Genomic DNA, 27053 nt, shown 5'->3' on the forward strand with positions numbered 1-27053 from the left:
TTTCCTTGTCCTTCGCTTGAACGTCTCGCTAATCCTACACCTTTCAGTTTGATGTCCGTCCCCCAGGCAACGTAGACATGAGTCGTGGGGGTCACTAACTGGCATAGGTTTGCGGCATGTGGCACAAGCTTTGAAGCCGTGGGCTTGCGACATGCCCCACGGCCGGAGCTGGAGGCCTCCAAGCACCTAATCACTTAAGTTTTCACAATCTATATGTAAACGAACTGATAATAGCTACTCTAAAGGCTAAGGGACTGCTCTTCTACCAGAGAGAGAGAGAGAGAGAGAGAGATAGAAAACTTGTTCCAATGCCGCCACAGACTGTAAGAAGGAACTGGAGGGGGTTGGGCCAGCGGGCGTACATATGCGAGGTGCAGTGGTACCACTCAGGTGGCCCGCCGGGAGCCGCTAAGGGAAAAAGTTTCTGACGCTCGTGCACGCAGCGCGCGCACACCTAATGTGGAATGGACGTGAACAAGCACTCGAAGAAGAACCTTTTCTTTCAGGAAGAAAAGGACTAATGGCAATCTGCACATAAAATACTCCAGGTGACTTTATCCTATCCAGCACGCTTAAATAATCTTTTTTTTGAACTATCTGTGAATAGAGGAAAAATGGGTAGAATTGCTATGCTCACAAAGGTTTAACTGAATGGACCAACAGTAGTCAATAGACAACACTGCTTTATTGCACAGGCAATCTTTAACTCTTTGATATTTCATCAGTATATAAAACTTACATTCTTTTCCTAATAGGAAAACTGATCAATTATTTTTTTAATTAACTCCAATGCCATCTGATATGAAATCGGAAACCATATCTCAGAGGGGAAGAGGAAGTATAATGGATTATTCCTACTTTACAATTGAAATAATGCATTATCTCCATATAGAATCATCTCTATCATTTAACCTTACTCAGGTACAATACTCCTTTTGTCCAAGGAACAACATAAAATCATGGTAGGGTAGTAACAGATCTGTGCAATAGTAAAGTATTGGTTTATACAATTAAGGTGTATTTGCATATGCTGGCCTTTAACCCAATAAAGTCACTATCATTTTCTCACCTCAAAAAATTGGCTCTACTTTTTTTAAAATGTGACAAATTATATATGAAGATTTTCTGTCTAGGTAAGGGCTTCCTCCTTCAGTACTGATCCCTGGTTTCAGGAATAAGAAAAAGTACCAGTTGCCATGGAATCTATATAGAGTATGACACAACAGAGGTCTATAAAATCAGGAACAGTATAGAGAAAGTGAATAGGGAAGTGTTACCTCTTCACATAAAACAAAACGAGGGATCACCTGATTAAATTAGTAGGCAGAAGCTTTAAAACAAACATAGGGCAGTTCTTCTTGACATAATGCAGTGAATTCATTGCCATGGATATTGGGATGAATAACTTGGTTCAAAAAATAATTAAATATTTTTAATCTAATGGAGGATACAAATTACAACTAGGGGAAGCCTGGAACATGTAACAGATCTCTGAAATGGGAGGCTCCCCCCTCCCAAAAGCTGGAAGAGGCCAGTTTTCTCATAGATGCATGGAACTGAAAAGACTGGTTTTCAGTGTACTAAACCAAAGTCCCTGTGGACTCCAGTTACCCTGGGGTGAATCTGAACTAGCCATCTAGGAGTGAAGGGTCTATATTCTTCCCTTTTAAACTGAAATGTATATTCTATGGAAAAATGGGAGAAGTTAAACATACAGTGTTGATATTTAACCAAAGGAAAAAAATATACTCACGTGTAAACATTGTGAGAAACCAAGGAATAGCATACAGCTACAAGAGAAAGAGAAAGGATAAAAAACACATTTTGTTATGTGCTGAAGGCCTTGTCAAGGTTGATTTTCTATTACATTTAAAGCTGTATAGCATTTCAAGTTTCAGTGATAAGACCATTTTCACATAAATGTAACTTATACAGAACTTCACGTTTGGGGCTGAATTTTCCTTTGCTTAAAGGCTGACCAGAATCGTCTCAGCCACTTTTAAGTTTCATGGAAATTAAAAAACCAAAGCCTTGTTTGATTAAATGATCACAGTTCCCATCCCACTTACACATACAGATAACTCAAAAATGACTGATCTTGGACATCTGAAAGTTGGCATTCAATGAATCTTCATTGAAGAGTACATAGCCAAGTATGAAAAACCAAACAGTTTAGATAATGAAGTTATGAACAACAGGAAATTGTTCCTTGCAGTAGAACATTCAGCAAGATGTGGGTATTCACACTTATTGAGAAGAGCACTGGGCATATCTGCTTCCCCCCACACCCCCCGTATGCACATCTATTAAATGTGATCCTAATGTACCAAGGGAACATTTTTCAATGAATGGCAATAGGTACAATTCAGCCTTAAGGACTTAAAGCACTTATCAACGTATTGTATGCATTTAGCAGTTTAGGTGCTTATGCCTAATGTTTAGGTCATGTGAAGGATTTGAGGTGGCGTAGGCACTTATCCTGCTATGAGGAGCTTAAGCATTTATGTTGCTTTAAGGGCTCTCTGGGCCGTAAAAACTTTATGCTACTGTAAGCTTTCGAACAGTTTACGTTATGCATGTATAGCACTGTAAATATGAAAGGCAGTTAAAAAGGTATGCCCTCTTCAGTAACTGAGACAGTTTAAGTGCTTATGCCACTTCAAGCATAATTCTTAATTTTAAAGAAAATACTAAGAAAATTAAAGGTAAAAATCTATGTGGATACTATGTTGAAGTTGCAGAGAAAGTCACTGCAAGTTAGGAATGCAAAAGTTAAAAATCCAATATCAAATTTAATTCAACTGAACTGTACATATACAGTATTTTCCATTTCTGGAGAGGTTCTTTTTAGTTAGTTAAATGTATAGCTTAGTATATTACTCTTTATGTCATGAAATGCACAAGTTAGTGCTGCTAATGAACCTTCATTTTGCATTTCCTTATGTCTAGTGACTAAATGAACAAGCTTAATATTGCAGTAGTGTGTTTTTTGTATTAAATACACTCTTAACTGGTCAGGCTGATGAATGTATGTCTGTTGCAGTACTCCTTGGCATAGAGCTCTCCAAAATTTATTATAATAGCTACTCTATGTGTACCTTTCTTCTAACCAACTATTCATAACAGCAGCAGAAAAGCTGAGATGACTAAACTTGCCAGTATTTTCAGCATTCACACAGGTCTTTATGAATGGACCTCACTATACAGAAAGGTTCCGTTTCTGATAGTAAAAATTCCTCTACCATTGTTGATGGGATACACCAGCACAATCTACTTCCACATGTGTATTTTTGTAAAGCATTCCATCAACAACTTCATATTCCCCACTACCACCTGAAAAGCCTGCAATAGTGCTTTTGCTCTGCCATTACGTTTGTAATAATTTGTTCACATGCAAGAATGTGCAGTATATCCACTAGAAAAGACGACTCCAGATATGCTGAATGCTTTGTCTTTAGGTATATCTACATGGAGATTAAAGCTCCATGGCATGGACATGGCTGACCTGGGTCAGCTGACTCAGGCTTGTGGGGCTTGGGCTGTGGACCAAAAATTGTTGTGTAAACATTCATGCTTGGGCTGCAGCCTGAACTCTGGGACTCTCCACCCTCACGGAGTCCCAGAGCTTGGGCTCCAGCCTGAGTCCGAATATCCACACAGCAATTATTCAGCCCCACTGCCCAAGCCCCATGAGCCCAAGTCAGCTGGCTCAGGCCAGCCGCAGGTTTTTATCCCCATGTAGACATACCTTTTGCTTTCGAGATAGAAATTGACCACAGCAAAATACCTGAGCCCCCCTTGTTCATAAATTATTTCGTTGAGAACTGGAAGTAGATCAGTTCAGACTCACAATTTGATTTTTAAAAAAATTGTATTAGCCAAGTAGACTTGCATACATTCAAAATTACACACACAGAAATGTAAATACCAACACCTATAGCTTTAGCTGTGTACACATTTTTTCGACACACAAGTAAAAGAAATATACAAAACTATTGGACGTAACAGAAAACACTAACATGCTGTAAATATGACAAATAGTAAAAAACTTTATCCGTAAAACACAGACCTGGCTACAAATGTCACTCACCAATCCTGACAACTACCCAATATGTCAAAAAATTAGGCCAGACAATCTTTAAGTAGTAGGTAGTTATTAGGGAAATTACAATAGGAGTTGAAGGGGAAATTATCCTTGTTATTTTCTACAATAAGAAGGGGTAGAGGTAAGAATAAAAATATGATAATTTATCTCCAGTGCTTTTATTGCAAAGAGAGCTACCGCATTGTCCAGCATCCCTCCTTCATGTCTTATTATTCCACTGTAACAGGTCAAAAGTGGAAAATGAAGATCCAAAAGGAGAACAACATGTATCTGGTTTAAAGTACTTGCCTCACAAACGTGAATTTAAAACAAATATGCTGCCATATGTACAAAGTCAAACCACTATACTCTAAATATTATATTCTTAGTAAATATTGCCCCCTAGCAACATCTGGGAAGAATAACTGCATGGTAGGACTGGCTAAAACTTTCACCGCAGTAATTTTCAACCTTTTTCCACTGGAGCTCAAACTGCAATGGGTTTGCAGACTGGTGGGTCTCCCTGTATCTTCCCTTCAAATGAGTACTGCTCAGTATTTTAAAGAAAATTTACACAGTACTCAATAAGAGCAATATTTGAACTTCATAGACACTAAGTCACATGAAAAAACAGATCAGCTGAACTTCCACATCAAAAGAGAATTAGTAAAAACAATGAATCAAAATATATACTTTCATTACAACTGTAAAAGTACATTTATCTGAGAAACAGCCTGAGATCATGAGTTGCAGTCCCATAATTATCAATGTTTAATAGATAAGGTTGAGTTCAGCTGTACACATAAAATCAGCGATACAACCACTTTTTTTAAATCTATGAAGAATACGGCCTATCCTCCCCAAAATTAATGCAATCATGATTTGAATGCACAACGAGTTTTCTGAGAATTTACAAAAAGTAGATTTACCCATTAGGTATACATTTTGAGAAGGAAATTTCGAGACAAAAACTTTGTTAAGATAGAGTTAAGGTTGGGAGTATCTATTACTACTTAGGAGTAAAATATATTACAGGATAATCATCATCAACATCATCTACAAAACAACTCAAGTCTGAAGACAATTGGTTCAGTATTTTTTATTAATTGGCAAGGCAATTCTTAAAAGAGAAAACTTAATTACTGTAACTGCCAACACATGTGATATACATTTCTTTAAGTAAGTGGCAAATTTATAAACTGAACAAACATATCTACTATACATATTTAGTGTGATTTTCAAACACTCACAACTTTGGTAAATTTAAACATTTTTCCTCACAAACCAAATACAGGAACATATGAATTGCCATACTAGATCAGACCCAAGGTCCATCAACTCTCTGTACCCTGTCTCTTAAAAAGGCTACTCCAGATGCTACAGAAAGCATAAGAATCCTAAAGAGGACAAATGTGAGATAGTCTGCCTCCCACATCAGGTCTCTTCCTCCTAGTTAGAGACTGGCTTAAACCCTGAAGCATCAGGTTTAATGTCCCTTCCAAGGTTTTTATAATTGTGACAACCCCGCGTATTCCTGATAGCCATATAAACGTTGAGTCCTTTTCTGAATCTTGGTAAGTTTTTGGCCTCACTGACTTCTTGTGAAGAAGTGGAAGCCAAACACAGAGAATTAAAAATTACTTGCCCCAGGTTACCGAGCAATATTGTGGCAGAATGGCAGGACTAAAACTCAAATTTTATACCTCCTATTTCAGTGCCCTATCCAGATACTGGTAATGAAGGCCCTGAAACTCTAAACACTTTAGCACATGCTTAATTTTAATTTCCATAGCACTGTGTAAGTGCTTAAATGAACTATTCATATGCTTAAAGTTAAGCACATGTATAAATGTTTGAAGGATTGGGGACAGAGTACCCATAAGCGGGCAAGATAAATGTAAAGGATTAAACCTAATTCCATCCATCCCCATCTCTCATTCCAAATATGTAAAACACAAAACAATTGCTTTCCTTTAAATAAAAATTAAAAACCAGCCGTCAAACACTCCTGACTGAACAAGCGCGTGCTTGCAAGACAGAAAAGTATATTTCAGTAAGGACAATTTAATTCAAGCTTCCAAATGTAGTTACAAACAAACAGGAAAATAAAAAGAACGAAAAATATGTTGGCAACGGTGTTCTTTTAACTCTAGTTAGATAAAGCCTTATTACAGATACCTCCTGCATATCACTGAATCCAATTTGAGGTCTGTCTACAACAGCACCATTACCAAGATGATATTAAGTAACTGCAGCCAGACCTTGTCATCTCTGTTAATGGCCAGCTGACAACTGTGTCTAGCTTCTATTATTTGCAGTTGAAAGCTATTCAGAATAATTTATGGATACAGTTTCCCTTATAGTAAAGTGGCTCATTTCCTTGTCTCTCTTCCCTTAAAAATGGACGGATTTTGATGTTAGAATTATTTAGTAAAATACAGAACAGACGTTATAAAACATTATATAAGTTCATACTCCACAACAGTGAAAAAGAAAAAAAACCCTGTAAAATTCACCTTACAGATATCTCCATTTACATGTAAATCACATAGCCACTGCAATATATTTAATCCAGGCACCACATCAGCTAACAATATTCACAACTATTCAAGCTTCAGTGGCATTCAATATTCTGAGAGCTACATGACCCAAAGTAAATGGAAGGGTGCCAGGAAACACAATCCTTCCTGCAGCGGGAGCCTGCCTTTCAATGATGAAAGATTAATCAGGGTTTACTTTGATAGGATTAGTACTCAAGCACGAAACTCTGGTTCGGATCTCATTACTGAAGTGCATATCCTTCACCTTGATGGATCCGGGCTGTCTTGCTACAGGTGCAAAAACACTCCTCTCTCTTACTAATCTAAAAGGCAGAACCCAGAACAGAAATATTTTGATGTGACAGGTGATTTAGGAAGAATGACTCCTCTTAGAAGGTGTAGCTAGCCTTTAGAACAGTCGGGGATTGCCAATACATTTATTTGTATCATGCAAATACTTTTTAAAAAAAAATTATAGTTGTAAATCCTAATTGGTATATATTTTGGATTCTCTAGTTTACTCCCTTCATTTGTCATCTATCTTAGGCTTTCGGGTCTCTGGGACAGGGCCTGAGTATGCCTGTGAATCTGTATAGCAACCAGCATAGTGGAGTCTTGATACTGATGAGGACTCCTGGCTACTACCATAATACAAATAATTAAAAATATGTACAAATAAACGGTTTGTTTATTCATATCTCATCTACAATTTGTCTGAAGGCCCATAAGAGGCCCATGATTGGAGTCATTGTCTGAGGAGCTCTGCAGATGGTTTTCTGCAGTGGGTCCACGTAGGATGGTATGGATGGCAATGATAGGGATAGGCAAAAGGATGGGTCAGGGAACGTACATATGTATACGTTCTATGTTGCTATTCCAATTCACATGCTGAATTAATGGCCAAAGTGTGTTTGCATGGCTATGCTGTAGCCCTGTGCCCCAGCCCCATGTTGGGAGCTTGCATTTTGCTTTTTCAAAGTCCTGTGCATTTCATCTACATAAAACCCTGATTTCACCGGCTTTATATAGATGAATAGATTTCTTCCCTCCTTGACACTAGCCTGAAGTGATGCATATGGCTAGTAAGGTCTTTTCTACACCGAAGTAAGTTTAACCCATCCGTGTGTAACCCACTACATTAGCCGGTCTCTTCAGCTGACTGGACGTATTACACTAGTTTTTAAGTGTCGCTATATCCTGTCTGAAGTTGGATCATTTATAAACAACCCTATTTATCACCCTGAAACACTGAAAAAGAAAAAAACCTGTACAACAGACTTAATTTATGCTTTCCTGGCAAAAGCTTCATTTGAGGCCACAAACCTGATAACTACATGCATAAGTATCCTTTAAATATGAAACTCCTGATCACTTCATGAGTATACACAAATTCATACAGAAGTTGTGTATGAAAAAATCAGTTCTGCAAATTTGGCCCTGTAATAGCAGGCAATTTCTGCAAAAGCACTGATTTACCTTTAACATTTTTGAAGGAACATAGTTTTTTAATAAAATGATAATCATGACTGTTCAGAAAATATATTCCTGAACCAAAACACCTTATATTTCCCCTCTTTCCACTGAACCTGTATTCCCCTCTTCCATGGTGATGATTCCCTCCTTTCTCCCCGCCCACACTGATTATTACATGTACTGTCATGAAGCTCGCCATGTATTTTTAATGACTTCTTTTTATAACCTGACCAGACTTTTTGAAGAGTGCTGCCCGTATCAGTTAACAATGCTTCTCTTTAGAGTCTTCAATGTGTCACCTCAGTACAGGCTTAAGGTATATCTACAATACAGAGACTATGTCACTATAGCTATGCAGGCATAATCCTGTAGTGTTGACGTAGCCTAGTTTGATGGAAATGTTTTTTCCATTGGTGTAGGAAAACTACCACCCTGGAATGAAAACATTTTTCTACCAACATAGCTGTGTCTACAGTGAGGATTAGGTGAGCATTATGTCGTCGATCAGGGGTGTGATTTTTGATATTGATATTTTTCTTTTAAGAATGAAGTTGAACAACAACAAAAAGTTTAACTATCTCATCATAAGTGAGGCTACGATTTTGACACGGAGGTCGCAGAAGTTATGGAATCTGTGACTTCCAAAGAGCTCCGTGACTTCAGCCCCAGCAGCTGAGAGCTGCATGGTCCTGCCACCTCCCGCAGCAACAGGGAGCCACCTGAGACAATGGCCCCCAAGCCCCCGGCCGCTGAAGGCAGGGGAGTACCCTAGCAGCTCCACTGCTGCGGCAGCAGGGGACACCGGCAGTTCCTCCCCAATAGGGAGTGGACAGGGGAACCCTGCAGCTCTAAGCCCCCTTGAGCTCCCAGCCACTCCGCATCTGCCCAGTCCCTTCCCACTTTATCATGGATAATTTTAGTAAAAGTCAGGGACAGGTCACGGGCTAATGTGAATTTTTCTATCTTGCCCACGACCTGTCCATGACTTTTACTAAAAATATCCATGACAAAATTTTAGCCTTAATCATAAGCCCTTCGAGAAGTGCCACCCACCAGAATCAACGGGTAGGGGCCAGCGGTGAAAGGGAAGCAGTCCCAGTAGCAAGGGAGGGAGACACTCGCCAAGGGACAATAAACAGCTCCTACCCTGGGAATCTCCAGCACCCATTGGCCAGCTGTGGGAGAGGCGTGCTGATTGGACAGCACTCCCCAGGTCCCAGGGTTTAGCCCAAGGCAGGGACCATATGGAGCATCTTTTGGCTCGGTTCAAGCAGACCATTCTATCCACCCAAAATAGGGATGGGAACCTGGCCTGACAGATGCTGTGGGACTATCCCATTGCCTGTTCAGGGGGTCATGAAGGAATTTTTTCTCCCATGGGACAACTGGCGGAGGACCATGAAGATTTTTGCCTTCCTCGTAGCACCTGCAAGCTACAGTGGGTTGTAAGTAGGAACTCACTTAGGCCTGATCTACACTGGGGGAAGAAGGGGTGTTGATCTAAGCTACGCAACTTCAGATATGTCAATAACGTAGCTAAGTCAACGTACTTAGACCTACTCACCGCGGTGTCTTCACTGCGGTGAGTCGACTGCTGCTGCTCCCCCATTGACTCTGCCTGCGCCTCTCGCGGCAGTGGAGTACAGGAGTCAACGGGAGAGCGCTCGGGGGTCCATTTATCGTGTCTAGATTAGATGCAATAAATCGACCCCCGCTGGATTGATCGCTGCTTGCCGATCTGAGGGGTAGTACAGACATGTCCTTAGTTCCTACTGAGGTTCTGGGGTGGAGTTGTTTATTTGCTGCAACTTGTGGCCAGTTTCCAGTGTAGTTAAGAGAATAAAAATGAACAGTTCCCAGGAGGTAAAAGACCTGGGATTTTGATGGTGAGCTTTGGGCTCATGTGATAGGGTGAGACCTTGTGGCCTTCACTGTCCCCACCCTGCTGCACCCTCGTACCTACCTCGAATTATGGTAAGGAGTCCTGTAATCCTGGTGCCAGCTACCGGTTATATGGTAAGGAGTCTTGTAGCCCTCTCCCCTGCTGCCCACTTGAGCTAAGTAAATGCCTAGTATAAGAGATTATGAGTAATGTCAGGTAGTGCCCCTCCCTTGTGTTGAAATTTAATAAAAGCTGTGGCCTGCCACTTAATTATATGCATGTCTCTGTCCTCATTTTGCCACTGTGTCCAGATCAAACTTCCAGTGACAGAGGTAAAGTTCTTCTGTAGGCAACTTTCATTGTGTCAGCAACAATCTAGAAACACCCTATTAGAATTACCCTCTCTTCCTTTTTTCTTCTCTTTACCTTTATTATACAGCATTTACAAGAACCCTTAGCACTTACATCTGGAATAAAGCCAATTTCATTGAGATGGTTACTCAGCTCTGGGTCATGGAATGCAATCATCTGGGAGAACACTGTCAGGTATTCTGAAATGACAACAATGTTTAAGATCATTGCCAAAAAAAAGAGAACACACAACTGCACACTTAACTCACACACAAGGAATACATGTGCTTAGAACAGAATTAATTATGAAGCTTGCACTTTTCTTTATACATACAACACCATTTTAACTATTATATTACCCATTAGGACAAATATATTTTTTAAAATCCATTTAAAGTTTTTTCTCCACTCCCTGTTTATACCATATGCATCTTCCACAGTACACAGCTGCTATCTTCTTTACACTTATGCTTGGTCTAAAACACTAGGAACTTATGCTGGTATAACTATGTTGCTCAGGGGTATGGAAAATCCATACCCCTGAGCTATGTAGTTATATCGACCTAACCCGCAATGTAGACAGGACCAGCTTCTCCTGTCGACACAGCTACCATCCTTCAAGGAGATGGAATATCTACGCCAACAGGAGAAGCTCTCCCATCGGTGTAAGAAGCATTTTCACTAAGCGCTACAACGGTGCAGTGCTGTACATGTAGATAAGTCCTTAGGACTTTCCATACTTCCTTTTCCACTCAGATACAGCTAAAACAAATGGAATACTTCATTGGTGCTCATAGCCTGATGTGTTACACACTTGCAAATTACACAATTTAAAAAACAGCAAATATTTCAGCATGAACTAGGCCTTGGGCATATCACACTGATTAAAGTAAATTAGAACAAGGTTCTTCCAGTAATTTCCAGGAACTGACATGCACTGAAAACTACAAAGATATCACCATACTAAACGTATTTGATACTAAGTGAACTTGTTTACATCATTATGTGGATTGAAGTGTTAAGTCTCTCCTCCCTTTATTAACAACTATCTTCTTTATTTTCCTTTCTGGGGAGGGAAAAGAATTATTACAGGACAGATTTAATAATATATCCCCAGTTCTACACATCAAGCTGAAAGGCACAGTTTAACTCAATCGCCTCAATCATCATTCACATTTAATTTCGGAGAAGCCAAAATGGAAACTCATCCCCGAAAGGCTTCTCTCCTCTTCCTCCCCTTTACACACAATTTCATTTGCCTTCTATCTGCAAGTGGAGCCTTTCTTAGGCTCAGAATCAAGAGACTTTATCCTTGCAATTTCATGACAGGTTGCATTTCCCTTTCCCTTCCACAAAGTTCTCAAATTTCCAAACAGTGCTGCTGCCTGACACTACATAACCCTGCCCCAATGGCAGAGATTTCCAGGCCCCTCCATCAAAGACTCTGCTAAGGCAGCATCTTCATGCAAAGGAGTCATAGCCAGGCACCTTTTAATAAAAGCTTCTGAAGTGAACGGTCAGTAAGTGCTGCTACAGTGCCTTAGGAAGTCCCCTAACTGCCCCTCCTTAATTTGCAAACATTCCATGTACAAACACCAGCATCAGGGCTTGTCTTTTGTCTTGAGTTATCTTAATTTAGGGTGACCAGATAGCAAGTGTGAAAAATCGGGGGGGGGGGGGGGAAAATAGGTGCCTATACAAGAAAAAACTTGATCTGCACAATGGATCAGCAGCACAGAATGACTGGATGTAGCAATATAGGGCTTGATTTCACTGACCAAAAAATTGTGTGTTTTACCCGAGGATAACTAATGCCCATCAGCTATCCCACTGTAAAACATAGTGAACACAAGGCACTTTGGTTTTACTGTGAAATAAACTAGATGAGGTTAATCACAGGCTGGAGGGGTGGGGAGTGGAGGCATAATGCTGACCTCACCAATCTATCTCGCCATGAATACTACAAGTGCCCCATCTCCACTTAGGATTTTGCAACAAGATAACAATCATGTGTTTGCTGGCCATAACATCACACCTTTTTAAGCAGTGAAAACTACGACAGCGTAGCTGCATCCTCACTGCATTACTAGCTCCAGTATCACTCAAGTTTTAACTCACATATTCTGATAGAACAGCTAACTAAAGTTTAAAGTACCACTTAATTTGAGCTAGAGATTTTTATGCATCAACAGGAGTCATGTTAGGGGCAACACTCAAGTTATACTTTGAGCTAATACTGCAATGAAGACAAACCCCCAATCTCATTGTATGCATGTATTATCCACATAAGCTGATTGGACAAGCCAGGCTTAATTTAGCTTTTCCCACATTCAGTGCTGACACATTTGAGTTAATAAAATACCCAGCAACCACAGGTAAGGTACAGGGCTTTTCTACACTTACAGCACTGCAGCGGCACAGCTGCACGCTCTGCGCTGCTGTATCGCTTAGTGAAGACGCTACCTATGTCGACGGGAGAGCTTCTCCCCATCGACATAGCTCTGTCTACACCAGGGGTTAGGCTGGTATAATAATGTCACTCAGGGGTGTGGATAGCGTAGTTATACTGTGATAAATTGGTAGTGCAGACCAAGCCATATAAAGCCAGTAATCACATACAGTCATATGCGTGCTGATGAAAACAGATTCACAATTAACTTCCTTAAAGCACATTTCCTTTTAAACAAGAAATTTGTGCCTATGGTGGTTCTGCACAGATATACTATAGTTTGTTAAATATCGTTTTTATTTGTATAGCCAGACTCATAAAATATAATTATTGTGTGAGATTACATGATTAATGAAGGGTCTATTGAAGACACACAATCCTTCATGAAAACACATTATTTAGGTCCTGCCAAACACTGTTGGCTGGAATTTTATTATATGAATTATTCTTTTGCATAATATGATATTCTATAGCTATAAACCTTTAATTGCTCTTACATCTTACTTCATATGGGGAAATGCATCTGATAAATCTGACAAACTGTGCTTTAACTGCTTAGGGCAGGCTCAGAAATGAGATATGCTGAACCTTTCTGCACTGGGAAAGATTTTTATTCCATTAAGGGGTGAGGTGCTAAAATTGCAGTGATGTAATCAGACATGATCCATCCTGCCATGTTCCTCACAGTGTCTCCAGAGAACAGGAAAAAGCTCAGCACACCAAACTAAACAAAACCATCACAAAACCTTCCTTTAAAACTATATTAATATGTTGATATTGAACACCAACAGCTAGAAATCAAATCAGAACACACCAACAGTCCAGCTAGTCTAAAATCCCCATACCAGATGCTGCAGTGCAAGATGTAAAGACCACATCATACATTTACTTGAGCAATATCATACTATGTGCCTATCCCCATCTGGTAATTTTTTCAGGTCTGGACACATGACTATCAATAACTCTCATTGTATCCTAGTTAGCAACACTACAAATGATATTCTTCTACATATCACTGTCTCAACCTTTAAAAAAAAATCTTACTAAGCTACACTGGCCTTAAAAAACCCTAAAGCAGTTAATTCCACAGGCAAATTATTTATTGTATAAAATAACAGTTTACTTTATTCTTTAAAAATATGCTCCTTTAGTTTCATCAGGTGCCCCTTTGCCTTTATATTATGATAGAGTGCAAACAGGAAATCTCCTGACTGGCCTTCTCCACGTCATTCATTATCTCATATGTCCGGGTCACACCCCCACTCTCACTTATCTCCATACCAAACTATGCAGTCCTAATCTTTTAGTCTCTCCTCATATTACCGCCTACCCCAAATCTTAATGTCCAATCATTTTGCTGACCTTCTGAGAACTTTCCCATATCTTTTTGGAGATGAGGGGAGGAAATAAATGCTGTTCCTCAGCAGAAGACATACAGGGAAAGTATTGTAATAACGTTTATTTGTGGATTATAAGTGCATATGGTGCATTTCAGCAAGATGTATTATTTGTTAAACAGGTACAAATCATCGTAACCAATGAAAAAAAGTGAGAAGCTATACATCATGATTATTAACATCTACCTTTTTAGCATTAATTTTCCATCTCTCTCTTTCTCCCCTCTGCTAAAAAAAAAAAAAGGGCAAGAGACTTCAAAAGTATTTTCCTGTATGCTCTAACTAAAGTTTCTGAAGAATAATTTTTTGTTCCTTTTCATACAGCTGCGAACTTGACTCCCAAGACAAAAAACATTGTTAGGTCAACAGAGACAATGCCCTAACCAAGCTATTAAGACACACTTCTGACTCATGAATCTCACAAACAGCACGAGGTGTTAAATCATTCAAATTAGAATAATGCTTGTTAGAATTGCTGTCAACTGTGCATTTGATGGCTAGTGATGCGGGAGAGGATGACAAGAAGGACATCAGAGTGTGGATTGAAGTAAAGATCCTCTATGTTTTTAAATTTGTTATTCAGATAGGATGGCTTCAGCAAATCTTCTCTGAGAGGCTTCCTAATCCTCCCAAATTTCTTCTCCACTTTGTCTCCATATTAAAAGGAACTGACAGCCCACTCCTCCTCCTATTTACTTATAGGGCTGTTGAGGCTAAGAAATAACAACCAGGAGCTATGGAGCAGTTTCCTTAGGAAGACTTGTCCTCAGATCAGTCATACAACTGATCTACTAACTGGTTTATGTTGAAATGTTACATCCACATAGCTAGTTCTCTCAGGAGTGTGAAAAATCTACAACCCTGGCAGATATAGGCTATGGTTACACTACAGCTTAAGTCGACACAAGTTATGTCATTCAGGGGTATGAATTAGCCATTTATTAATTTATGCCAATTTAAGCGCCAGTGTGCATGGTGCTATGCCAGCAGGAGAGCTTCTCCTGCCGACACAGCTACCACTGCTCATGGGCACTGGAGTAATTAAACCGACAGGAGAGCTCTCTCCTGTCGGCGTAGAGTGGCTATACTAGATTGACACTAGATGCAAGTTAATAAATGGCTAATAAATGGCTGTAAGCTCTCTAGTGTAGCTATAGCCATAGTTAAGCCAAAATAACCTCTGGAGTAGACAGGACTAGGTACACCCAAGAATTCTTCCATACACCTAGGCCACCACCTTTCAGGAAGGTGGATTACCTACAGTGAGGGGATGATCCCTCCGTCGTAGCAAGTGTCTTCCCTTAAATGCTGCAGCTGTGCAACTGTAGCGTTTTAAAGTATAGGCATAGGGCACTCCCGTCAAACTCTTGACCCTCTACTAAAGTAAATGTATTCTCTAAACACCCACTGATATCTGCTGCTCCTCTCACCTTCTGTTCTGAAGCAGAATGGCAGTCTGCAATAAAGTGGCTTTGAGTTGCCTCAATGATAGACCACCATGATACGAAGTGCAGAGAGAGTCTTTTTAGCATTCTTATTTCATTACATTGATTGGTTCCTGCTTAAATCTGCTTCAGAGAGCAACAAGTGTTTTTTTGCTGCTGCTGCTGCTGGTTGGTTAGTTTTTCATCTTCACACACTTCCCTACTTATTTTTGTTTTGGTTTTGCCGTTGTTCCTTCGATTACTACCCTGGTCTCCTAATAAGCTACTTGAAGATATAAGTGGGTATTTCTATAATACTGAAAGGGTATGCTTCTACTTCTGTCAATTAAAAAGCCACTGAAGAAAAAACAAAATTTACTTGAAAACACAGCATTAATAACTACTCCATAAACTCTCTTATTAGAAGAAAAGGGAAACAAACATCAACCTACCTTGAATGACATGAGAATTATCCTTCAAGAAGAAGTTATACAGGTACTTGGGAATAAAAGCAGACATGCAGGCATATGCAAGAGCTAAAAGAGAATTAGGACAAGACAACATTAGCTAGGAAGGTAGAGTCTGCAAAAAACATCTTTACACTGGAAAACATTCATTACTAAAGAAGTGGCGTCAAGCCTTACTAGAACACAAACAACTGCTAAATCAAATCTTTACTTCCAACCCTACACTGTTTATTTTTACTATGCACTGATAAAAGTTGCTCTTGATTGGTTTATGATGTCCTAACAATGGCAAAGAAATGACAAAGTATGTGCAACTGTACCGCTGTCTGCAAATGACAGGAAAGTTACAACTTCTAAACTAGCAGAATATGAGAGATAGACAGCTTTGGAATGCTGCAGTGATATAAGAATCCAGGGGCTGGGATGGCCCACTAAGCCCATCAAGATTGTGAACCACCAAGACAAAAGGTAGATATATACTGTTGATAGATGGAGCAGACACAACCCCTCTCAATTCCTCTCTCCCAACAAATCTTTGTTTTGCCTGGACTGAGACTAAGCTATCTGGTTTTCATGTAGGATCTTACTTGAGCTAGGGACTTGGAAAGCTAGAATCAAGAAAGTAGAAACCAGGCTCCACTACAGAACATTCACAGAAAAAGAGGCATATGTATATTATGGAAGTGCTGCTGGCAGGTCTATAGGTAAAAACAAATTTTGTACCTGAAGTAGGGATTCAACCACTTTGTTACCTGAAGAATACAGTGTATTATCCCCCAAATTTCAGCACTTACTCTTTCAGTAAGAAAAGAGACAGTTACCTACCTGTACAGTAACTGTTGTTCAAGATATGGGTGCAGACATGTATTCCACTTAGGCGTATGTGACCCCGTGCACCAAAGTCAGAGAACTTTCCCTAGCAGTACCATAGGGGTGGTGCGAACACCTTCTGAACCCTTCTCTCCGCCCTTTCCTGGCTAATTAAGGGCTAAACCCCAAACCCCCTCAGTTCCTTCACACAGAACATCAGAGTTGAAACTTTGATTCAGAGGGGAGGAAAGGAGGGCCATGGAATACCCACCTGCACCTGCATTTCAAAGAACAACAGTTACCTGACAGGTAGGTCTTTTCTTCAAGATGTTGCAGACGTCTGTGTATTCCACTCAGATGACTCTCAAGCAGTATCACAAGGAGGTGACGTGCGGAGTTAACTGAACTAATAACTGCCTTCCCAAAATTTACATCTGATCTAGATGCAGTTGTAATAGCATAACGGTTGGTAAAAGTATGCATGGAAGACCAAGTCTACAAACGTACAATATCAAAAAGTCACTGAAAAATGCATTTGATTTCGCAAAGGCCTTTGTCAAATGAGCTCTTAAGCCAGAGGTGGGAAAACTATGACCCGGGGGCTGAATCCGGCCCTTAGGACATTTTAATCTGGCCCTCAAGCTTCCGCTAGGGACCAGGGTCCAGGGCCTTCCCCGCTCCAGCCAGGAAGTGGGGTCAGAGGCTTGCCCCGTTCCGCGCGGCTCCTAGAAACAGCGGCATGTCCCCACTCTGGCTCCTACACACAGGGGCAGCCAGGGGGCTCTGCATGCTGCCCCCACTGCAAGCACTGCCTCCACAGTTCCCATTGGCTGGGAACTGTGATCAATGGGAGATGCAGGGGTGGCACCCTGCAGATGGGGCAGCGCACAGAGCTGCCTGGCCATGCCTCCGTGTAGGAACCGGAGAGGTACATTCTGCTGCTTCCGGGAGCTGCTTGAGGTAAGCGCCACCCAGAGCCTGCACACCTGACCCCCACTCGCGCCCCGACCCCCTCCCACGCCCCAGCCCGATCCCCATCCCACCCTCCAAATCCCTCAGTCCCAGCCCAGAGCACCCTCCTGCACCCCCAACCCCTCATTCCCAGCCCCACCCAAAGCCCACACCTCCAGCCAGAGTTACACCCCTGTGCACTCCAACCTCCTACCCCAGCCTGCAGCCTCCTCCTGCACCCTGAACTCCTCATTTCTGGCCTCACCCCACCTACACAGCTCAACCCCCAATTTCATGAGCATTCATGGCCCGCCATACAATTTCCATACTCAGATGTGGCCCTCGGGTCAAAAAGTTTGCCCACCTGTGTCTTAACCTCTGTGGAGGCCAATTCTGAGTTGTCCCGCTGTAATACAGGATGTTATCCACCCAGAAATTGTTTGCAGGGAGACCACTTGACCCTTCATTTGAGCCACAAAGGAAACAAAAAGATGAGTGTGACAAGCTGCTGGAGATACCCAGAGCTGTGAGACACAGTTATTCCTCTCAGCCTCAGGAAGTAGTGGGAGCTTTGCTGCAGTTAAGCTATGCCAGCTCCCTGACACACCTTTGTCTTTGCCTTGCCAGCAAATGCACAGGGCTCTCCAAGCCCCAACCATACCTAGTGGGTAACAGTCAGCTCTCCAGCACCTGAGTTCCTCAGAGATGTCTCTGCAATGCACAGCCCTATCACTGTCCATATACAGCAGATTTTAAGTTTGGTGCGCCTTTAAACAGACAAACAGCTGCTTGACTGGAGTTAACAACCACTTCAAGTCAATCAAAGCACGGGTTTGGTTTAGATAAAAAGTAAAACAGGTTTATTCAATCAAAAAGAGATTTTAAGTGAGTTCAAGTTATAAGAGATAAAGATAGAAAAGGTTACAAACAAACAAAATGATCAGCTTAACAAGTATAGTCTTTGTTCAAGCTCATTTCCTGGCCAATCTTCCTTTTCCAGCAATGGCTGAGTAGCTCTTACCTAGGATGCCCACAAAGCCTAAGGTGCTGGTTTTACTGGTCTCTTCAAGTGGAGGATAATTTAGGGGTTCACCACTCCTCTCTTTGCAATCCAGTAATCTTTTGAAAATCCTCTCTCTGTCAAAGCTGATTGCCCCTGCTTCAACAGGCAGGAAGGGTTCCTAGTAGTGCAATTTCCAATCCCCCATTGAGACTGTTAAGTGATCAGTTTTTCTCCACTTGCTTTCCTGATAGCTTTGTTTGCATGGCATGCAAATATGCTTTTCTTTGTCTTTGGTCACAACTTGCTCAATTACTGCATTCCTTTGTCTTGAAAAAAACCATTTAATGCCTGGTTTAAACATATTTTAGCTCCTGTATAATCCTTTGTAGGTTGAATGTACAAACATCACACAAGCATATTAACGAGTAGTGAATTATTGGTTTTCCAATGACCTATTACATGACACCTTATAGATATAATAATAGTGAGTTGGGGTACACTGAGCTGGTCAAGCCAGCTGAAACTCACTGCTAGATACAAATAAGTCTCTTACATTGTGGCACAGAGATGCTCTTAGGGACACACTGAGATGATGAAAGAAATGACTTTGTTCTTTCCGAGTCAAATGGCAAGCATCACCTCATATCCAAGGAATGAAGATGCTCAATCTGCATTTGAATGAGGCTTGGGAAAAAATACAGGTAAAAATTTGCCGACTTAACATGAAATTGTGAAACACCTTTAGACAAAAAACTTAGGATGAGGCCTGAAGGGTATTCAGAAGGTTGACCATTAGGGCCTGCAGCTCACTAACTCTTCTTATAGAAGTTGTGGCCACAAGAATGCTGCTTTTTGGCACAGGAGAGAGAGAAAACAAGTTTCCAAGGGCTCCAATGGAGGACCCATAAGGACAGTCAATTCAGTGTTAAGGTCCCACTGAGGAATCATTTCCTTTACTGGAGGAAAGAAATGAATGATTCCTCTCAAAATCTGACTACCACGGAGTTCAAGGTAACAGATTTCCTGGCGTAGTGAGATGCAAAGGATCAGAGGCTGAAACACCAAAATTGCCATTAAATGGAATCTCAACGAACTGACAGACAGACCAGAGGACTGACGGAATAACAGGTACTCCAAAATGTCCGGAATGCAGGCCTGCATTGGTTGAATTCCCCAGGCCACGGATCAAATAGAAAAACATTTCCACTTACTCAAATATGTAGCTGCAGTAGATAGCTTTGTACTAACAAGTAGAACTTGTTGAACAGCTTTGGAACAGTGCTCCTCTGCTATCTAGCAACACAGCATCCATGCTGTGAGATGCAAGCTGCTCAGCGCTGGATGCGAAATCTGACGATGGCCCTGTGTCAGTAGATAGAGACAACAAGGAAGAGGAATAGGCAGATGAACAGAAGGATTGAGGAGGTCAGAAAACCAACACTGTTTCAGCCAAGTTGGTACAACAAGAATCAGTCTGGCATGATCCATCTTCAGCTTGAGGATGACCTGAGGAATGACTGGGATTGGGGGAGAAGCATATGTCGGAACATATTCCCAATTCAGATGAAATGTGTTGGCTGAGACTCACTCAAAAGCAAAGTTGTTGGCACTTCTTGTTGTCCTTTTGTTGCAAAAAGGTCAAGAACAAGAATGCCCTTATCCAAAGACAAACCTCAGCACACTACTCTTCAGAGACTACTGGTGATTCTGGACAAAGTCCTGCCAAGACAATCGGCCAAGCAATTCTGGGACCCTAGTAAATGAGTAGCTGTTGGGAAAGATATTCTCTTTGATGCAGAACTGCCCGAACTTTATCACCTCTGGACAAAGCTGGCTAGAGTGGGCTACTCCCTGCCTGTTCACATAATGTATCATGGTGGTGTTGCTGGTGAGTATATGAATCACTGTGCCTTTGATCTGCACTTGAAATACCCTACGCACTCTGTAAATGGTTTGACATTCCAGGATGCTGATATGAAAAAATGGTTACTAACATTTCGTAACTGTTGTTCTTTGAGATGTGTTGCTCATGTCGATTCCACAACCCACCCTTCTACCACTCTGTCAGAGATAACCCGCAAGAAGAAACAGAGGGTACGTGGCCAGCGACGCTCCCACCAGAGGGCAGTAAAACTGGTCTGATGGGTACAACTGAGGAAAAAAATCTCTGGCTAGGTGTGTGCACATCGCATGCACTGTTGTCAAAACTTTTTTCTTGGTGGCATCCATCAGACCGGTTTTACTGCCCTCTGGTGCCACGCTCTTATGCGCCGGTATAAGGGGCGCTGCTGGCCATGCACCCTCTCAGTTCTTTCTTGTGGGTTAACTCCGACATAGGGGTAGAAAGGTGGGTTGTGGAATTGACATGTGCAACGCATCTCAAAGTACAACAGTTAGAAAATGTTAATAACCATTTTTTCTTCGAGTGTTTTCTCATGTCCATTCCATGGGTGACTCACAAGCAGTACCCTAGAAGGTGGGCTCAGAGATCACGGACATGCTGACTGCAACACTAGTCTCCCAAAACTGGTGTTATCTCGGGCCTGTTAGGTGATGGCGTAGTGAGATGCAAAGGTATGCACCAACGACCAGGTTGTGACCCTGCAGATGTCCTGGATTAGGACCTGCAAAAGAAATGCTGCTGACGGAGCCTGGGCTCTTGGGGAGTGGTTAAGATGGCTGGAAGCAGGACATTTGCCTGTTTGTAGCAAGCCCAAATACAGGTGGTTATCCAGGACAAGATCCTCTCGGCTGACACATAGCCCTCTCATTCTTTCTGCTACTGCTACAAAGAGTTGCATGGATTTGTGGAAGGGGTTAGTCCTCTCGATATAGAAGGCAAGTGAAGCCGCTGTTCCTCAGAGTTCTTGTGAGGCATTGGGAAGAAGACTTGCAGGAAAATTGCCTGGTTGCTATGGAATTGTGACACCACCTTTGGCAGGAAGGCCAGGGAGGGGGGCTGTTGGACCTTGTCCTTGAAGGACACCATGTAAGGTGGTTCTGACATAAGGGCCTTGATTTCAGAGACCCTTCTAGCTGAAGTGATCACCACCAAGAAAGCAACCTTCCAAAAGAGAAGCAGCAGGGGGCACGATGCTAGTGTTTCAAAGCTGGAACCCAAGCTTTAAATGGAGGAAGTAGTCCAAGACAGACTGAAGGGAAGAACAAGTTGGGGGGGGGGGGTGGGAGGAAGGGAGAGAGAAATAGAGAGATAGACTGAGATGCTCATATCGAAAAAAGTGCTTCCACTTGGTCAGGTAGGTAGCCCTTGTGCATGGTTTTCTACTACCTAGCAAGAGCTCCCTAACCTGTTTTGAACAGGCCTGTTCTTCTGGGTTCAGTCATGTAGCATTCATGCAGTTAGGTGTAGGGAGACAAGGTTCGGGTGAAGCAGTCAGCCGTGGTCTTGTGAGATTGGGTCCAGTCGGAGTGGGAGCAAGAGTTGGATTGCTATTGACAGATCCAGGAGCATGCCGAACCAGAGTTGACATGGCCATGCTAGGGCTATAAGAATAATTCTCACCTTGTCCTGCTTGACTTTTAGCAAGACGTTGTGAACCAGAGGGATTGGTGGAAAAGCGTGAAACAGGCAACCTGTCCATGGAAGCAAAAAGGCCTTAGAGAGGGATTCCGGGCTGTGCATACATAGTGAGCAAAACTGATGGCATTTCCTGTTCTGCTTGGTCGCAAACAGGTCTACCTGGGGAGACCCCCACCTTTGGAAGATGAATCTGGTGACCTCCAGGTGAAGGGAACACTTGTGATGAGAGGAAACGGATCTGCTGAGATGATCCACCATTACATTCCGGGCTGCTTGCTTGATGATGGTGAAGGATGGGCTGGCTGGCTAAAACTGGATTCAGAAAGCCTCCTTCTCTGTGAAATATGTTCCTTCCTGCTGCCTAACAGGGAAGGATGAATGTCCAAAAAAGAGATGTGAGCAATATTACTGCAGTTGCTCTTGCCCTCCGTAATGACATCTCTTTGTGGCTAGGGTATAAACCCCAACGAACGTAAACTAAGTCCTCTATGCTCAGACAGAATTCTGTAACCATAAGGCCCTTCTTATAGTCACAGCTGATGCCATAATTCTGGAGAAAGTGTCTGACGTGATCAGAGCCAAATGCAACAACTTTTTGGCCACCCGGTAGCCCCCTGCAATAAATGCATTAAACTCTTCTTTGGAGGATTTCATTAACTCATCTGCAAATATGGACATAGTATCCCAATGGACAAAGTCATATTTAGATAACAGCGCCTGCTGATTTGCAATACACATCTGTAATGATGAAATAGAGTAAATTTTTCTCCCCATCAAGTCCAGCCTTTTAGACTCTTTGTCCTTAGGCGTGGACTTGTATCTCCCCAGCTGTAATCTGTTATTCACTGCTGTCACAAAGAGAGAGTTTGGGAATGGATGGGAATACAAACACTCAAAGCCCTTCATAGGGACATAATACCATTTCTCAGAATGCTTTGTGGTAGGTGGGATATGCTAAGCTTCATATAATCGGTAGAGCCATCTTCCCTGGAGCTAAGGACTGGAGAATATCTAGCAATTTATGCATATTCTCCTGCACAAACTCAGCCTGAATACACAAGGCAGAAGCCATATGCTTCAAGAGGTCCTGGCATGACATCTTCAGGGACAGGAGAAGAAGAGTCCGGTACCATGGAGTCAAGCGATGAGGAGGAAGAAGGGAGCAGGATGAATGGAGGTTCCTGAGGGAGAACTTTGTTCCTGTATGATAGGATCAGGCTGGAGCAGCTCAGGAGGAATGACTGTGTCTGAAATAGAGGTGGCTCGGGAAGACAGACTGCAGCCAAGATTGGTGACCTTGTCCCAGAATGGGTCGAAGAACGGGATCTTGCAGACTGAGGAATGTCCCAAAAATTCCAAGAAGGCCAATGGGAATAAGGGTAAGACAGTAGTAGTCACTAGGTACTAGACCAGGAGTGTCTACCCCTGTTGCAGGAAAGGTGCAGATCTTAGTACCAATAGTGAATTGAGGATGGTCTTAAGGACTTCCAAGAGCATTGCTTGCAAGGTGAGGGAGAGGAGAAAGATGACTCTGAACTTGATCTTGATATGCGCTTGACGTCACACAATGGTAGCAGAAGAACCACCCCTAACGGAGCAAGCAAATGACCAGCCTTGTCCAAAAACCATTATAGAGATAGTATTGATATGGAGGATGGACGAGCAGTTGACGCCTTCAGTACTGAAAGAAGCATCGCACTTCCACTCAGAACAAACAATAGTGCAGGAGCAGAGAGTGGTACCAATCCCCAAAACAGTGTCAGTGCCAAGGGAATGTCTGCACTGCTGGACCCATGAGTGCTTAAAAGGAGGATGACCTCAAGTCTGCACCGAGATTTACATGTTGTAGAACATGTTGTTGATGAATGAGAACTCTGTGACCAAACCAGACGGCACCAAGGACACAGCAGAAAAAGCAGCGGCAACCATGGTAGGCGAATGCTCCTGGATTATTGGGGAATCAGGAACAGAGAGGCAGAGCAAGTCAGATGCCACCTGGTATGCCAGTGGCATAGAGACAGTTATTGCTGACACCAGTGCCATCAGTAATGGACTCAATGGACGCCCCATGGTCAGGACCAGAGTTGATGGTATGGTATCCAGCTGATCTTGGCATGGTACTGGGGCGCAGTTACACAGCCTAGCTCTATCCTTTGTCCCCGAGGAATCACAGTGCCGGTCAGCACTCCTCTTAGAAGACAAAGAGGAATATCCCTGAGGCCTGGTATGGCCTCAGTCCATTTTAGGGGACCGCTTCCTTGGAGAATAAGAGGAAGGAGAATGACTCATCTTCCTAATAGGGGAAAGTGACCTCAAATCTGGAGCAACATCTTGGGTTGGTTCCGAAGGGTTCTGTGGCACTTAAAGTGACGAGTGCTGAAATGGGCCTCATGGCCTGCTCCATGAGGTGCTGCTTAACAAGCCCCTCACCACTTGCATTCTCTTATTTAAATGACTTGCAGAGAGAGCACCTTTCATTAATGTGTCCCTCTCCCAGGCGCACACATGATGGGCAATATTTAAAACCTGGTGAGGGCATCCCACCAGGCTAAAGACTGCTGCTAACGAAAAACCTAAGGTAGTACTACTAAGCTGCTAACTATGTACAGAAAACTCCAAAAATACTGGACAGAAAGAAAGTTGAGGTAAATACCACATAGAATGCTCCGAATCAAACATGGGACATGAAAAGGAACTGAGGAGAGTCTGAGTGGCACCAACCTTAAATAGCCAGGGGAAAGACAAACCAGAAGGCACAAGAGGCAGCCCTATGAGTACTACTAGACAAAGTTTTCTGACTTTGGTGCACTGAGCGTGCACACACTTAAGTGGAATACACATCTGCAACCACTCGAAGAAGAATAAACGTTCTCAGTATCTGCAAGTGAATCTGGTAATTAGTTTGAGAGTTAAAATGATTTAAAAATAAATCCTTCAGGAAAATTTAGCACTGGGCAACAGACCATTTGTTCCGAATGATTTTAGCTTCAAACTTCCCTTGTAGTTAAAAACTCACTGAAATCTTGTTTATACCTGTTTGTGATATATAACGTGGTATATATAGCACATGTGTACATATGTATGTGTGGGCACACGAGGCGGATGGAGATATGGTTTTATTCTAGAGAGAAGGTACTCACCTTCATTGTTAAAATTCAAGTACAGAAATGGTGCACAAAGCGAATCAAGACCTGAGGGAAGAAAAAAATGCGAAGAAACTATGAAAAGCTTCTCTTTCACTATCATAACACATAAGATAAATGCATTCATTTATCAGAGAGACTTACATATTTAAGATGGATTAAGACACCTGTAATGTTATCCTTAATGTACAATACAGAGAAAAAATATGAAAACTGCAGGCAAATAAAAATATTTTAAAACCTAGAAGTACAGCATTTAGTAGATTATTTGGACTTTTTCCAGTTTCGTCACAGTTTTCAGGAATGCTCCCGCAAATTACTCTAAAAAAAAAATCTAACTTAATAACTGTTCAGTGCAGTTTAACTTTGCACTAAATAGCATTAGCCAACAGAACATTTTAAAAACAAAGTGTATGAAGTTTAAGGAATGCTAAAATGCACGACGAAAGATCAATTTTTATAAAACACAATTGAGGCAAATTTACATTACAAATAGAATGGAATATATAATACTACTAATTTTTCAGTAATTCACAGATATATTCTCCAGACATTTCTATATTGACATCTGTAAATGAACAACTGAATCGAAGTTCAAATTCTCCTGAACAAAAAAAAAGAAATAGCAGAGAAAAGAAGTGTGTGTGTTTAGTTTTGATCTACTTAGGAAGTGTCTATATATTTTAAAGTAAATCTTCCCTTTTACACAGATTTTCAACTGAATGGTTAAACTTACTAACGTGTTGAACGCACCTTGCCAGTACACAAGATCAGGATGGGAAACTACCCATGCCTTTAATACCCGTCTAAACTTTGCATGACCCTCTGGTGATGACAGCAGCTCATCGTACTGATGACAGCGAGGAATATCAACCTCAATCTGCAATACAGACAAACATTAAAAAAAAAAAAAAAAAAAAAAAAAAAAGAAAACAGGGATATTTGAGGTGGCACCACAGAAGTTCCACAACATTGACAGAACTGGAAAGCAGCCAATGCATTTAGGTCAAACCACCGACATAATCTGTTTTCTTCCTCACCTTCTAAAACAGAACTGGGGGAAAAGGGAGCATTCCATGAGCTGCACACACAGATTAAAAATACAAAAGAACTCTTGAAATACAGCTCCTTCCCCTCAAAAATAAAAACGGCATTTTTTGCTGTACTGATTTCTAGCTCAACTCTCATATTGCGTCTCTCAGGATGCTAATGTCACTTTGTTCTTTATTACAATAAAAGGCCCAATTCGATGAAAAAAATTTCTTGGACTAGTTGAAAAGCCATTTGGTAGGACTTTAGCCATTTACCATTTGACAGAACTTCTTGGAGAACCTAACTGAACAGGAACCCATTTTCGCCAAGTACTGCGTGCCTTCAGCGTCAGTTGAAGCCGATGGGATTTGGGGATGACGTGTGTCTTTCAGAATCTAAATCCAAGGTGCATAATAAGTACTGAGGGGAAAGGGACTTTTTTTAAAATGTTTGCTAGGTTGTTTATGACATCTTTACCTTTGTTGTTTCAAAATACTGTTTTTGAC

General features: G+C 41.7%; 1 protein-coding gene across 3 annotated transcripts in view; it reads right to left on the minus strand.

Annotated features, from left to right (window-relative positions):
- Positions 1–27053, minus strand: part of TBCK (TBC1 domain containing kinase) — a 188080-nt gene that overhangs the window by 87878 nt on the left and 73149 nt on the right. For all 3 annotated transcript variants that reach the window (XM_077815109.1, XM_077815107.1, XM_077815108.1), the window contains exons 17-21: positions 26269–26395; positions 25513–25563; positions 16053–16136; positions 10445–10530; positions 1754–1790 (exon numbers count right to left, since the gene is read on the minus strand). In XM_077815109.1, the coding sequence (XP_077671235.1) occupies positions 1754–1790; positions 10445–10530; positions 16053–16136; positions 25513–25563; positions 26269–26395 (385 nt within the window). The remainder of the gene's footprint in view (positions 1–1753; positions 1791–10444; positions 10531–16052; positions 16137–25512; positions 25564–26268; positions 26396–27053) is intronic.

The sequence above is a fragment of the Eretmochelys imbricata genome, chromosome 4 (genome assembly GCF_965152235.1).
Source record: "Eretmochelys imbricata isolate rEreImb1 chromosome 4, rEreImb1.hap1, whole genome shotgun sequence".
NCBI classification, from domain to species: Eukaryota; Metazoa; Chordata; order Testudines; family Cheloniidae; genus Eretmochelys; species Eretmochelys imbricata.